General features: G+C 42.4%; 1 protein-coding gene across 1 annotated transcript in view; it reads right to left on the bottom strand.

Annotated features, from left to right (window-relative positions):
- LOC106940469 (agrin-like) overlaps positions 1–13239 on the bottom strand; it is a gene marked incomplete at its 5' end in the record, with an annotated part of 44271 nt that overhangs the window by 13399 nt on the left and 17633 nt on the right. The window contains 7 exons of the mRNA XM_015023233.1: positions 410–515; positions 626–750; positions 2781–2924; positions 4079–4243; positions 4641–4760; positions 7971–8076; positions 9115–9257. Of these exons, the coding sequence (XP_014878719.1) occupies positions 410–515; positions 626–750; positions 2781–2924; positions 4079–4243; positions 4641–4760; positions 7971–8076; positions 9115–9257 (909 nt within the window). The remainder of the gene's footprint in view (positions 1–409; positions 516–625; positions 751–2780; positions 2925–4078; positions 4244–4640; positions 4761–7970; positions 8077–9114; positions 9258–13239) is intronic.

Below are 13239 nucleotides of genomic sequence, written 5' to 3'. Positions count from 1 at the left end.
CCACTGACTGCATCAGAAACCAGGTTTAGGGCGGAGCCACAAAACTTTCACTCTGGGGGCCAACAAGAGAATCTTGGATTGGACTCTGTCTAGGTTAGTTGTAATAAGATGAGTTATTTTCTAACATCCAGAACCAGAACTCCAGCAAGTTGTCTCCACCAGGTTGGGAAGCTCACTGTTAGAATTGGTTGATTAACTGTTTGCGATAGAGACTAACTGAAGAGGTAGCTGACATGATGATGTGCTAAAATTAACTTTTAGATTTTGTCATTACTCTCTGTGAGACAGAAAGCCGGAGTGGCGCAGACACAGCAGGGCTCCATCAGCAACGCTCATTATCTGCTGAGCGCAGCCTGACAGCAGCTGGCTGCTGCTCGGCGTGATGCATGGAGGAATCACCCAGGCTCACCTGTGCACTGTCCAGAGTGCTGCACGGTAACGTCCTTGTCCTGCCTGCAGGCAATGGTCCTCAGCTGGCACTGGTCAGCGTAGGTCACCCCATCTGAGCCGCACACCTGCTCCACAGTGACAGAGATGGAGGGACGGCAGCCGAGCCACATGTTAGCTCCCTGGGCCACCGGCACTCCTGAGAAGATCAAATCCCCAGCCACTTTGGAACACGCACCTTTGTCTTGTTTCTTAAGTCGCAGTCGGGCGGCGGGCACTGACAGTGCGCCTGGCCGTTTTCCTCCTGGCAGGTGGCGCCGTAACTGCAGAGCAGCTTTTCACATGATGTCGGGGTATCAGGGCCTGTGGAGGACACAGGTTTGATTTCTTACTGCCTCTGAACAGCCTGATGACAGAGGTGAGCTACATGGGCTCAGAGTTTTATCAGGATATTTTGTGGTACTGTTGTGGTAATGATGAAAAATATGATAAAAACTAATTCTGAGCTTTCTGTTTGGTTGTGAGTGAACCACAGCATTCATAGTAGCTCCACAACCACAACCGCTGCTGCTACAATATGAACAAACTTACTTATAATGAACTTCTTTAGGACACCAGTCACATGAAGAAGTGTGATTTATATTATTGCACACAGTACTAAGTCAGAAAAACATCAAATTACAATTAGACCAAAATACAGCAGCACATCTTTTACTGAATTGTTCCATATACACAAATATCCTCAGCATGATCTGAGCATCAGTTTGGCCGTTGGTTAAAAATAAGGCTGATATTGTCCTTTCAATCTTTTCTTCAGAAATATTGTATTATCTAATAACTAAGTGCTTTGTATAATCTACTTTTAATTAGGCACAATGCAACTTTAATACAATGATTCCTATGTTCTATGTTCATGGCATGGGAATGAAAAATCGTTATTTTCAGAAGAATAAGGTGTGTAATTATTTTATCATATAAAGTGTTTGCATGAAAAATGATCTTATTGCTGGTAGTTTGTTCCCCACAAAGCCACAGCTGGAACTGCCAGGCATCCTGTCTGTCTGTGTGTGTGTGTGCATGTTTGTGTGTGTGTATTCCATTGTTACAGCTTCACCTTATGCTTTACTGTGCCGTATCCTCTGAGTACCTTGTCTCTGTACCCAGCAGTGTGTGTGGCGGTGAACTGGACTGCCGGCTTCATTAAGCGTCTGACTTCCAGTCAATGTCTGATGGTGAATCTTAATCAAGGAGCTGCAGGCTCTCAGCAGGAGCTAACCTTTCCTTCAACTATTTTCCTTTATTTTTTTATTCGGTGCAATCGCCGGGGCGGGTTTACAATTTTAATCAAAAGCAATCAATAGTACTGACACACAGATCTGACATGTGAGCGCTGCAGATGGTCCAACAAGACACAGACAAATATAAATATCAATGGGTAATATGTTGTCCATGGGCCTTTTGTACACTTCACTATTTCCCTAATCACTATTGATTAGACATCCTGGAGCCACTTCCTGTTCTGCCAATAAAGCTGATGGATGTGAAGAAGAGATGAAGAAAGAGTGGCTGCTGTAAAGCTTCTCCACAAATCAGATAAGCGACAGAAACGCTCTTCAGAGTGATGGAGCAACTCTGGGAGGCCCCAGGAGCCTGGTCTGCGTTCATCAGCACCCCTCCTCATTATTTATTACTGCTCCTACTACCAGACGGACACGAGGTGGTACTAGAGCGCCTGCTCTGTTGCTCTAGACAAAAAAGAGCCCTTCTCAAATGTTTTTCTCTTCTTTTAGATACTGTAGTATTAGCCTGTAATAAACCTCACACTACACTCTTAACCCAAATTAGTTGATTTTTCTAGAAAAAAAAAGCTGCACTATGTAACTTTTATAAAAAAATATTTCTTGCATATTTGTATAAACTGCCACCATGTTGTGTCAGTATGAGACAGATAGTCTGCCTTCTCACACTGCAAACTAGAAGCAACCAATTAGAACCGGGAGGCGGGTCTTAGCGCTATCAATCACCCTGCTAAGGCTAGTTAGCATATGACGGTGGAAAAACGGTTTTGCCGTAACTATGTGGTTTCTCTACCATCAGCACATGGAGCAGCGAATACACGAGGTTGATGGACAGTTCTAAGCCCGTCCTCCTGGCTCTGAATGGTTGTTTTTGGTTGTTAGCGGTGCGTTTCTTCAGACGGCAGTAGCAGCTCAGGGAGGAGGTGCAGGAGCTTGATATTTTCAGATTATCTGTCTCCTGCTGTCAGGATATGGTGACAGTTTTAACAAATATGTAAAAAACATTTTTTATTTACATCCTGCAGCTTTAATATTAGTTACAAGTACCAATGGGCACCAGCCCCCCAAATGTCTGAGGATGCCTCTGCTTGTTACCGTGGTCACAGCCGTTCATGCCCATCCTGCTTCCATCTGGACACACGTTGCACTTCAAGCCTTTCACCCCCGTCTTGCAGGAGCACAGGCCCGACATCTGCTCACAATCATCCCGGACCGAGCCGGTGGGATCACAGCTGCACGCTGAAATTACAAAGGAAAGAGGCATGATTAGATAATCGATTAGTGCCAATGATGGGCAGACCGGCCTTCGCTTAGAGTGGTAGGCAAACAAAGCGTGACTGGAGCACTGTTAGCCCGAGCATGTTGCTTTAAAGATACGCGTTTGTCTCCGACTGAGAGGGTGGGAAGAGTTCAACTCGCCTCAGGGTTCACAGAGGGGAGGAGTGGAAGGAAGAGAACGAGGGTGAAAGACAAACTTAAAATAACAACCTCGGGGAAGGACATCAAGCCCATCATGTTCCTAGAATCAATGATGTGATTATTTTTCTCCCTGCTCCTCCCTCCTGCTGAAGCTGTTATTGGTGTTCTGTTTTGCTGTCTGCTTGTGCTGGCTAAACCTCGTTAAAGGTCAGCCCACAGGTGACACACCTGTGGGCTTCCTGCTCCCTGGCTCCAGCAGTGTGTGTCCTTCGGTACGGCGGCAGCGAGACGCGAAGCCGCTCATCGTATCGCGTTACATTGAGACAAACAACCAGGTCCCGACCTCACACCGCCGCCCGCATACAAATGGAAACAGTTCATTCAATCCAGTTTTGACAGCACTAAAGGAAACAACAGAAAATCAATCTGCTAAAATGCAGCAAGCAGCTCCTCCTGTTTGTCTACTAAAGTGAATTTACAGTTAACCACGCATGGGAATTATCAGATTCAGGGATTCATGTCCTCCATGTTCCAGAGGTTCTGACAAGAAAGTAGATGCTGAGTTTGGAGTTTATCGACTTCAATTCTCCCATTTCTATTCTATGTAAAAGCTTGTGGTCTCATCATAAAAAATGTAGATCTACAGGCTATTTCAGAAGCTGGTCAAAGTAACAAGTTAGTGCTGTGTGATACGTCATATTTTAGTATTGATCCAAATCAAGTAAATACAGGCCCATATCCTCGATACCGATACCAATCATGATACTTATTATTTGAGTTTGATGATTTTCAACCAGTCTAAGAAACTACAATACAAAACTAAAAAACTTTAAAAGGGAATCTGAAACTAAAGTACAAATCTTACTAACATCAATCTGAACCGACTCGGTTTAGATACTTTCTAAAAATTTGGTTTGATTCGGCCATTTCTACAACATGCATCATGCGAATAGAGACCAACAGTGGCTTCTTACGCGTGCAGCCGCTCATGCCGTCAGTGATGATGGCACGGAAGTTCCAGAAGCCCGGCTCACAGCGGTCGCACTTCTGCCCGCCGACCCCCGGCTTACAGGAGCACTGGCCGCTGGTTGGGTCGCAGGAGCCTTTGTAGGAGCCGTGGACGTTACACTGACAGATGCCTGAGGAAAAATACAGCACAGTTTGCATTTTCAAGCTTTTTAAAACCCTGCTACACATAAATGCATGGCTTTAGTAATGGTGTGAAACTCTATCCATCAGCATATTCTATTTCTAAATCTGCATTTTTCCCATCTTTGAAGCATCTTGAAGATTACAGCGTGATGCCACGTTTCTCCTACATTTCTGGCGCTATCAAGAGTCGAGATCATCAGTAGAGGAAAGATTTGATTCTGTTGATAAAGACCAGCATCATCATAATTATTCTTGGGATTAAGATGAAACGCTTCCAGCTCTGCAACTTTGCTTGTAATCTTACAGAAACTGCAACTCAAGGACAACGCGCCTTCACGGCCCGATAGCATTAGACGTTTAGCAGGCGGAGAGAGGAAGACTCACTGGGACATCCGGCCTGTCCGACCCCTAGAGCGGCGGTGATGTTGTCGGAGCAGCAGCCATACGGAGAGAGGCCGCAGTGCTGCAGCGCCGTCAGCTCCGTCGGAGACGTAACATAATTCTCTGAGAAAGAAAGGAACAAGAAGATACAGAGGAAGATTTAAATGGGTAAGGTTTGGATTTATTGGACATTATATAAAATAATTTAAACAGATTAAACTTTTTTTTGCAAAAAAAAATTGAGACCAGGAGGCTAGGAACCAGCTTCCAGATAACAAGTTTATCTTCTACTTTCACTATAACAGCTCCATATCAGGAAGGGTAAGAGATGCTATTACCTCTAGTGAAAACAAGCAATGCCTTCCTGCTGAATTTGACATTTACCACCTACCAGCAGGGATGTTGTCTCCATTTGTCCCTGTCTGTGGAGCTGCACAGGAAACCTACATCTTAAAGAAAGAGCTCTGCCTTATGTGAAGGGATGTGCCAAGCTGCTTCTGCCTCTTTTGTCTGCAGCAGCCGCCAAACCAGCGTGGCAGAGCTACAGTCAGCCCGATAGAAACAAATGTGTTCCTCACGCTGGCCTTTCTCCAGAAGCTGGCAGCCGACAACAAACACAATAGGAGGAGGGAAAAGGTGGCGGGGCAGAGGGGATTGTTTAATAGCCAAGGCAAAAAAAAAAAAAAAAAAAGCCTAACGTTCAAAAATTTCCCCAAACTTTTGGGTGAAAAGTTAACTTGTAGATAAAAAACAGAGACTTCTCTGTTTGGCCTGGTTCTTTCTCTCTCTATTCCCCAACCAGTCTCCCTTTCTTATGTTGCTAATTTGGAGTTTGGAGGCTGGAGATACGGCGGCCATAAATCACACTGTTACTGGTGTGGATATGAGCCACAGCCTAATGGTGATGACTCGGCTCGCTCCTTTTCTCCAGCTCTTTCCCACTCCAGAGATGGGCTTTGGACACAGTTCATTTAACTTGCCACTTTCCAACGCTCCATTCAGCTATCTGCACCCAGCCTATTGGGACATGGAGAACTTTTAATTTTATACGTTCCTCCACCCTGTGCTTGGTTTTCTCTGCAGTAGCTGTTGTCTGGCACAGTGCTGCTCACTATGACATGCAATATTACCTTCATATTTCCCAACTCAACTGCATTTATTTCCTTTGTATAATAATATATTTTATATTCCTGGACATATTATCATTTCCACAGAACCAGACATATTTTTGGATTGCATTGAATGTCTTGACCCAGATTTGAGCTGGCAGGTACCAATGAGGGATTACCTGAATTGCTTCAGGACGATGTGATAAATCATCACGATTCAGCTTTTCTAGATTTAATCTTGCTACATTTACAAACCATTATATGTTAAAACAGTGGTAAACACCACTAACTAAGAACTTAGTTATGCTAACTCTGTAGCACTAGTTATAAACATTAGTTTTGCTAATGCCAAAGCACACACGGTCAGTAGTTAGCAGAAGCTAATCAGTTTGAATCATATCGGCATTGAAAGATGAGCACCAATTTACTTTTTCCATAATTTACATGTTCTCTATATTGATATTAGATATTGTATTTATGTTTACTTCTTTTGCTCTCTGTTCACTGTTTTTATTTTGTTCCTGTATGTTTCTTGTTTGGAAAAAAAAGAAGGTGAGGAGAGGAAACAGAACGGCTTCATAAACAGTTTCACCTCTTCAAAATAAGAGCATGAAGGAAAGCCTCTGACTAATTGAAGAATTTTTATTCAAACAAAGTAAAACACTAACACAGATGTTGGACTTTACTGAACTGAAAGTTTATAAAACAACCAGACTAATTAATGCAGTAGAATTTGTCCAGAAAGAATGCATTAGAGGAAGCCAAGTACGCTAAACGTTTTCATAGTTAGCAAAAGTGCTAAATGAAAAATTAGCTCTGCTATTAGCAGATTAGCCGAAGTGAGCCCATCCCTGGTAAAAGATGCTGAAGTTCAGCTGTCATCTTTCGTTTGACTTTACGGTCTTCTGCTATGGTTTATCAGGTCAAATTCCAGTAAAATAAATTAAACTTAATCAATGAATCTTTGCTGTATGAAATCTCATACAAGGTGCTGTAATTGGTAGGAAAGTTGAAGTTAGTCTCAAGAAGTTCTCTTACAGCTCAGAGCTACTAAAACCCAGGGCTGATTCTGGCTTCTGAACTTAAGGTCAAGATAAAAACTGGTCCTCACATAACTAATGTGGAGGGCAGGAAAATCCCACAGATGTGAGTTCATCCATGAGCCAATAGGAGAGCAGAAGCCCATAGGTCTGGTACACACAGACGGCTATTCAGAAAGAGGATTGATTATCCATGGAGGGTAGAGAAGCGTGACAGTCAGCCCCAAGGAGGCCGGCTTAGGAGGAAGAAGAATCAGCAAGGATGTGAGTGGAAACACTGGGAGCTGCTTCATTCTCCCTCTCCTCAACTCCCTCCATCCTCCTCTCTTTTGGACCCAGGGGGAATCAAGCAGGCCAGAGTGATCACACAAAATCCCTGAAGTGCCTTTTGCTCTGCTCTTCGGCCTTCACCAGCAAAAGCTCTTCATTTGACACAGCCACTGAGAGGAAGGTGGTTAACCTTTGCAGCCTGGCCACTGATCTAACAATCAGCTCGCTGGGTCATTATTGCATGCAAAGAAGAGCTGTTTATATTAGTGTAAGTGGAGCAAAGTGGTATCCTCAGGGTTAGCAGGCAAGTTTCATGGTTTAAATCAGTGGTCCCCATAGTGGGTCCTGGAGGCCCGGCATCCTGCATGTTTTAGTCTCTCCCTGGTTTAGCTCACCTGGATCAAATGATGGCTCATTAGAGGTCTAAGAAGAACACTGACATGCTGAAAAGGTTGTTACTACCACCAGGGAGAGAACTAAAACATGCAGGATGTCGGGCCTCCAGGACGCACTCTGGGGACCACTGCTCTAAATTGTCAGACTTTCAAGACAAAAAAAAGACTCATTACTGCAATCAGCTCCTTCCACACACAGGCCCGTGAGAAAGATTTTAATACCAGCCGACCTCCAGAGGAACCGTCAGTTTCACGAACGCTGCTGAAAAAATTGTGAGTCAACTTTCCTGGAGCGAATCACGCAGACACGACAAAGCACATTTAAGCATTATCTACATCATTTCATTAGCTTTTGGTGACTGGGCTGACAAAGAAGAGACAACAGAGATTATGTCAGAATTATACTGGGAGGAGAGATAACCTGTCAATGGAGGGAATGAGTGGAGAAATGGGATGGCAGTGACAATGATGATAGAGTAACCTGCAATCACTGTATGTGTTTATGTGTGAAGCACCGACCTGCACAGGGACCCTGACTCTGAACCAACAAGAGCCTCTTTTCCAAACATTTGGTGTTTTTTATTTCGCACTCGTTCCGGTAGGTTTTCCCATCTGAGCCACAGACCTGTAGAGAGAGAGAGCAGGTATAGACAGGGAGATTTCTATGACGTGATGGTATGTTATTTTTATCAGGCATAGATAAACTGTTTACCTTCTCACAAACCAAATACACATCAACCCAACGTATGTCGATGGATTCCCTCTCAAAGTCTCAGAATCTCAAAACTTCTGACTAATAAAATGTAACTCAAGGAGACTTTTGGATGAGCATAAAGAATAAGACATTTAAAAACCCCAACATCTAATATGTTTTAATCCAATATGTTCTCACTCCCAACTAGTCATAATATGGACGCTTGGGCAGGTTCCCTCTGCGTCACATGTTGACGCATCGGGTACAGCCTTCTTGTCAATAATTGATGTGCAGGGTGCTTTTTTGTGATTTTATCTTCATTTTGTGAAGATAAAATCACAGCTGCAGAAGTAAAATTAATCTGAAGTAAAATTAATGAAATTGGTAAATCATACAGATACATCAGCTGTGCATGAATTGTATCACTTTTTATATGCCTTTTAGAAAATTAGAATAGACTCATCCTCTTCGTTCCTAGATCGTCAGTTTCGGATGCTTAGGGAGCGCTACAGCATTCAATGAAAGCACCTTGAACGTCAGTTATTGACGAGAAAGGGGTACCCGATGCGTCAACAAGTGACTCAGAGGGAACCGACCCCAAGCATCCCTATATGACGAGTTGGGAGTGAGAACGTGTTGTTTAATCAGTTGCAACAACATATTATCACCTTCCTAAAGTTATGGCTTAAGTCATTTTTTACCAACAGTGAATTTTTTTTTCTATCTTTAAGTAAAAAATGGCATAACCCTTTATTTTAGGAAGATGATAATAAATTTATCTTTTTACAATTTTACAATCTCCATGTTTGTTATTTACTGTGATTTCTGAAGAGGATCTCAACACATTTAGATTCACACTCCAACCGTTGGGACGGCTGGTTAAATTGATGTAGCAAATCTATCCAGAAACAAAACACTACATCAGGTCTAAACCTGTAGGTGAACGCCTGCTTTTCCTGGAAGCCGTACCTCGTTGAGTGGCACGCTGTCACAGTTAAAGCTGCAGATGCAGCGTTCATCCTCTTCATCCTCGTTCCAAATCCCTTCGTATGTCGTACAGCGCTCCTGTTCGCAGCTCTCCACTCCGGAGCCAGATGCCCCCGAGCCACATTCTGCAAATAAAAACACAAAACTCACTGTATTATTCATAAAACACACACTGAAATCACGCTTTTTCACAACAAACATATTTTTGTTCAACATAAATCTCAAATTTCTTGACTGACCAAATTTCAACATTTATGCTGTAAGAGAGAAGACATGAAAAGAACTGCTGCTGCTGCTGCTAGTGTAAAATAATGACCCAGTGCAGCTGAGGCTGGATGGTGACTAAATAGATTAGACATCTCTGAACCACCAATGAGGCGTCCTTTTTATTTCAATTAAATCAGAAATAAAAAAGGGAGGGAATCTGTGGCCATTTAGTTGCGGGCGGCCCGCTCTATGGGTGCCTGCCTCCTGATATGAGAATGCAGCTAATTGCACAGTGTTCTGTTAAATTTAATTATCTCCTGAGACCTTGGAGAAAAGTTGTCACAGCAACTCTTTAACTGTGACCCTGAAAGTCGTTCACTTGCATTAAAAGCGAGGGAAAAGCTACTCATTGAGTCTCCAGCACAAAGTATGAAAATTCTTCATTTTCTGCTTGTTTTGTGTATTTTTATTCTTCCTAAAAGGGATTAAAAGAACAGAGACATGTGAGAGCATGTTGTTTTTGGGTTTCGTTTAAGAACAACAAATTGAGCAGATGAGGAAAGTGGGAGGATCCCATCTTTTGAAGATGCGAACATCTCCTGCAGCGGCGACCCGGGAGAGATTAGGTGAATGCGTGTGAAAACAGTAGTATGAAAGCATGTCAAACTGGGCGAGAGGCTCATGAGGCAGGAAGAAAGTTCATTCAAAACTAATTTATTTTTCAGAAAAGGAACTAAAAGCTCCCAGAGACGCCCAGCAGACTCAAGGTGTTCCTTCTCCTCCCCATTGTCTTGTCTTCTTCTGGGGCTTATTCCACTCTGTGTATTGATGCTCCGTCTCTAATGGCGAAATCGATGTTCCAGTGATGGAAGTAGCACTTAGTGTAACCCATCTCTTAAAGTAGATTATGGAGAAGGTCACAGAGGCAGGGGAGGGGATCCCAGCTCTTCTCTGATACAGGTCATCAGCAACAGGATGGAAAGGCTTTTGAAGGGTCAAAATTTCTTGAGTGACCAAATTTCAACATTTATGCTGAGAAGAGAGAAGACATGAAAAGAACTGCTGCTGCTGCTGCTAGTGTAAAATAATGACCCAGTGCAGCTGAGGCTGGATGGTGACTAAATAGATTAGACATCTCTGAACCACCAATGAGGCGTCCTTTTTATTTCAATTAAATCAGAAATAATCAACAATTATTTCGAAATGACATTTCATTTCGCTTTGGGATCAATTAAGTATTTTTGAAATTAAATGAATTTGAACAAACATCAGTTTAGAGATTTACACTAGAATACTGTTTATCCTGAGACCCTTGAACCTACCCTAACCCACTTATCTATCTGTAACTCTAATGCTTATACCCACCACTAACCACCAAGAGTAACCCTAGTGTAACGCTTTTAGCTATCTGTAACCACTAACCCGAACCCTTTTACCAATGTAAACCACTGTAGCATCGTATTGATTGTGGACCAGTCTGGAGTTAACATTTTGTTTTGCAGCTCACAGCCACCAGTGACATTACTGCGGGTATTCCTGGCTCAGTTGACCTTGGAAGAAAAGATAAAAAATAAAAATGAGGACAGATCAGAGGGAGGATGAAGCAGTGATGGTTGGCTTCCCGCGTCTGTTTACTGTATGCCAGCTCAGCAAGGCACAATAAAAAAGCCAAGCCAGCCCACCCAATTCATATTCCGCTCAGGCGCCCTCGCAGAGTCGAGCTAAATAAATAAAAGAGGTAAGACATTAAAACAGAATAAATAAATAAAAGTGAAAAGCGAATAGAGGGGGGTCCTAATTAGTGGCTGTACTTTGATGTGTCCACCACCTGCGCCGCCTACGAACCTTTCAATTAATACATCCCCAGCTAAGATGGCTGCATCAGCTATTCTCTCTGCACTGCCCAACCGTACATTTTTACTCAATCATGTCAGAGGCCCGAGTCTATTTAGCCGAGGGAGCTCCATTAAGAAGACAGAATTCAGCAGTCAGGGAAGAAAAGAACGTGGATTGCATGAGGATAACTTTGAAGAAATATAGCGGGGATTTGACAATGAAAATAATATTAGAAATGAACAAAGTTGTCGAAGTTTCGGGTATTGAACTGAAAGAACAGAACATGGGTAAATAATTGAAGCTTCAAGAGGAAGTGTGGGACATATACTGAGCTCTTGGTAAACTAGAATACTTGATGTCTGGTCTTCATCAGAATCCGTCTGACTATATCCTCACACTCAACACTAGTTTGGATTGGTATTATTATTATTGCTTTGAGGCATTGAGGTGATTTCCACAATTACGTCGATATTTAGATCATCTGTTTCTCTTGTCCACATGCAAGTTGGGTTTAAATATAAAAACTGAGATTTTTATCCAACTGGAATGTATATCTAGAGCAGTGGTTCTTAACCTGGGTTCGATCGAACCCCAGGGGTTCGGCGGAGCCTCTGCCGCGGAGGTAAAGACACACTTGTGTAAAGTCGTGATGACGCCCCGCTTTGCCATCACTTGCTGCAGAGGATCACGTTACATTGCTGAGCCAATCAGAGCTGCGGAGGAGCACTGATTGAAGGAGCTCCACTCTCAGCATGGATTTGAACTTGTGTCTTTAATTACTTCAGCAAAGCTCACAGTTTTTACCAAATTCTGTAGCTTTCGGTGTACTTCTAAATCTGCTCCATAGTCGCATCTTTTCGGGGTTGATACTGCCTCTAGTGGAGTGGGGTGGTAACACAGCTAATATTATTGCATTACTAAATCAGAATACCGCAAAATCTTTTGTGTGTCGGCGCGGGGGGGATAAGAAGGGTTCAGTGAATGCGCATATGAAACTTGGGGGTTCGGTACCTCAAAAAGGTTAAGAACCACTGATCTAGAGGTTACAAAAAAAAACCTGCTCTAAAAATGTTTCAGCATCGAAATAGTAGAGCAATTAATGTCTTAGTATTGTCATTACTGCAATAATCTATTGCTTTAGCAGCAACAACGTGGTAGCAATTGCTTTGTTTTATATAAACTGTGGTATAGTTTTAATTTGGTTATAGGGATTAACTTGAGTTCAGAGAACTGTGTCAATTTGTGACCCGATCTTCCCATTCCGACAATCTCAGGGGCGCTCCGATTATGTTTTCTGACATTAGGACCATCTTAGCCAAAAACAAAAACAAAATATGGACAACTCAAAAAATGATGGGCCATTTTACTGAGAACAGATTCTTTAAAATAAAGTTTGATTGGCTCAACAGTTGGTTAGCTCATACTTGGAACCCAATAAGTTCATTGTCTCATCTCTTGAGCTGAATGTTTTATTACATCTCTAGTAATTTTGTGATCTTTGACAATCCGAAGCCTAGCACTGCTTTAGCCACTCTCAGGATCCTTCTCTTAAAAGTTTGACTCTGTCACCACCTGCTGGTACAGCTGAGGTATTACAGTGTTTCAGTCTCAAATTTACCCAAAAACAAAGAAAAAATACCAATTTTATAAACATCCATATCAGCATAGTTTGACCTGAATAAGGCATTCCAAAGCAAAGAAGAATAAATTACCTTATGTGGCCCCATCAGTTACTTAAACTGTCATCATGGATGTGGGAGGACATTAGTCCAGGTGTAATAGTTGTAGAATGAATCACGTCAAGGAACCAGGATTTGCATTGATTTATTTCTGTTTAAAACAAAAACATGTTCAGCAGCAGCTCCTGGCTCTGGCTTTCCCACTCACACCTTTACCATCCAAAAGAACAAAAAAAAATAACCATGTTGGCATGGTAAACTGGATAAATGTCACCAACGTGAATTAAATACCCAGAACAGTGTTGTGCTAAACATCAAAAAGTTAAACTATTTACAACTTATGAGTTGAGCAGTATACTTTTTTTTTGTTACATTTTGAATATTA

Source organism: Poecilia latipinna, unplaced genomic scaffold (genome assembly GCF_001443285.1).
Source record: "Poecilia latipinna isolate Pla-1442-1.1 unplaced genomic scaffold, P_latipinna-1.0 Scaffold3238, whole genome shotgun sequence".
NCBI classification, from domain to species: domain Eukaryota; kingdom Metazoa; phylum Chordata; class Actinopteri; order Cyprinodontiformes; family Poeciliidae; genus Poecilia; species Poecilia latipinna.
Note: the sequence above shows the minus strand (reverse complement) of the source record. Positions and strands in the feature narration are given on the sequence as shown.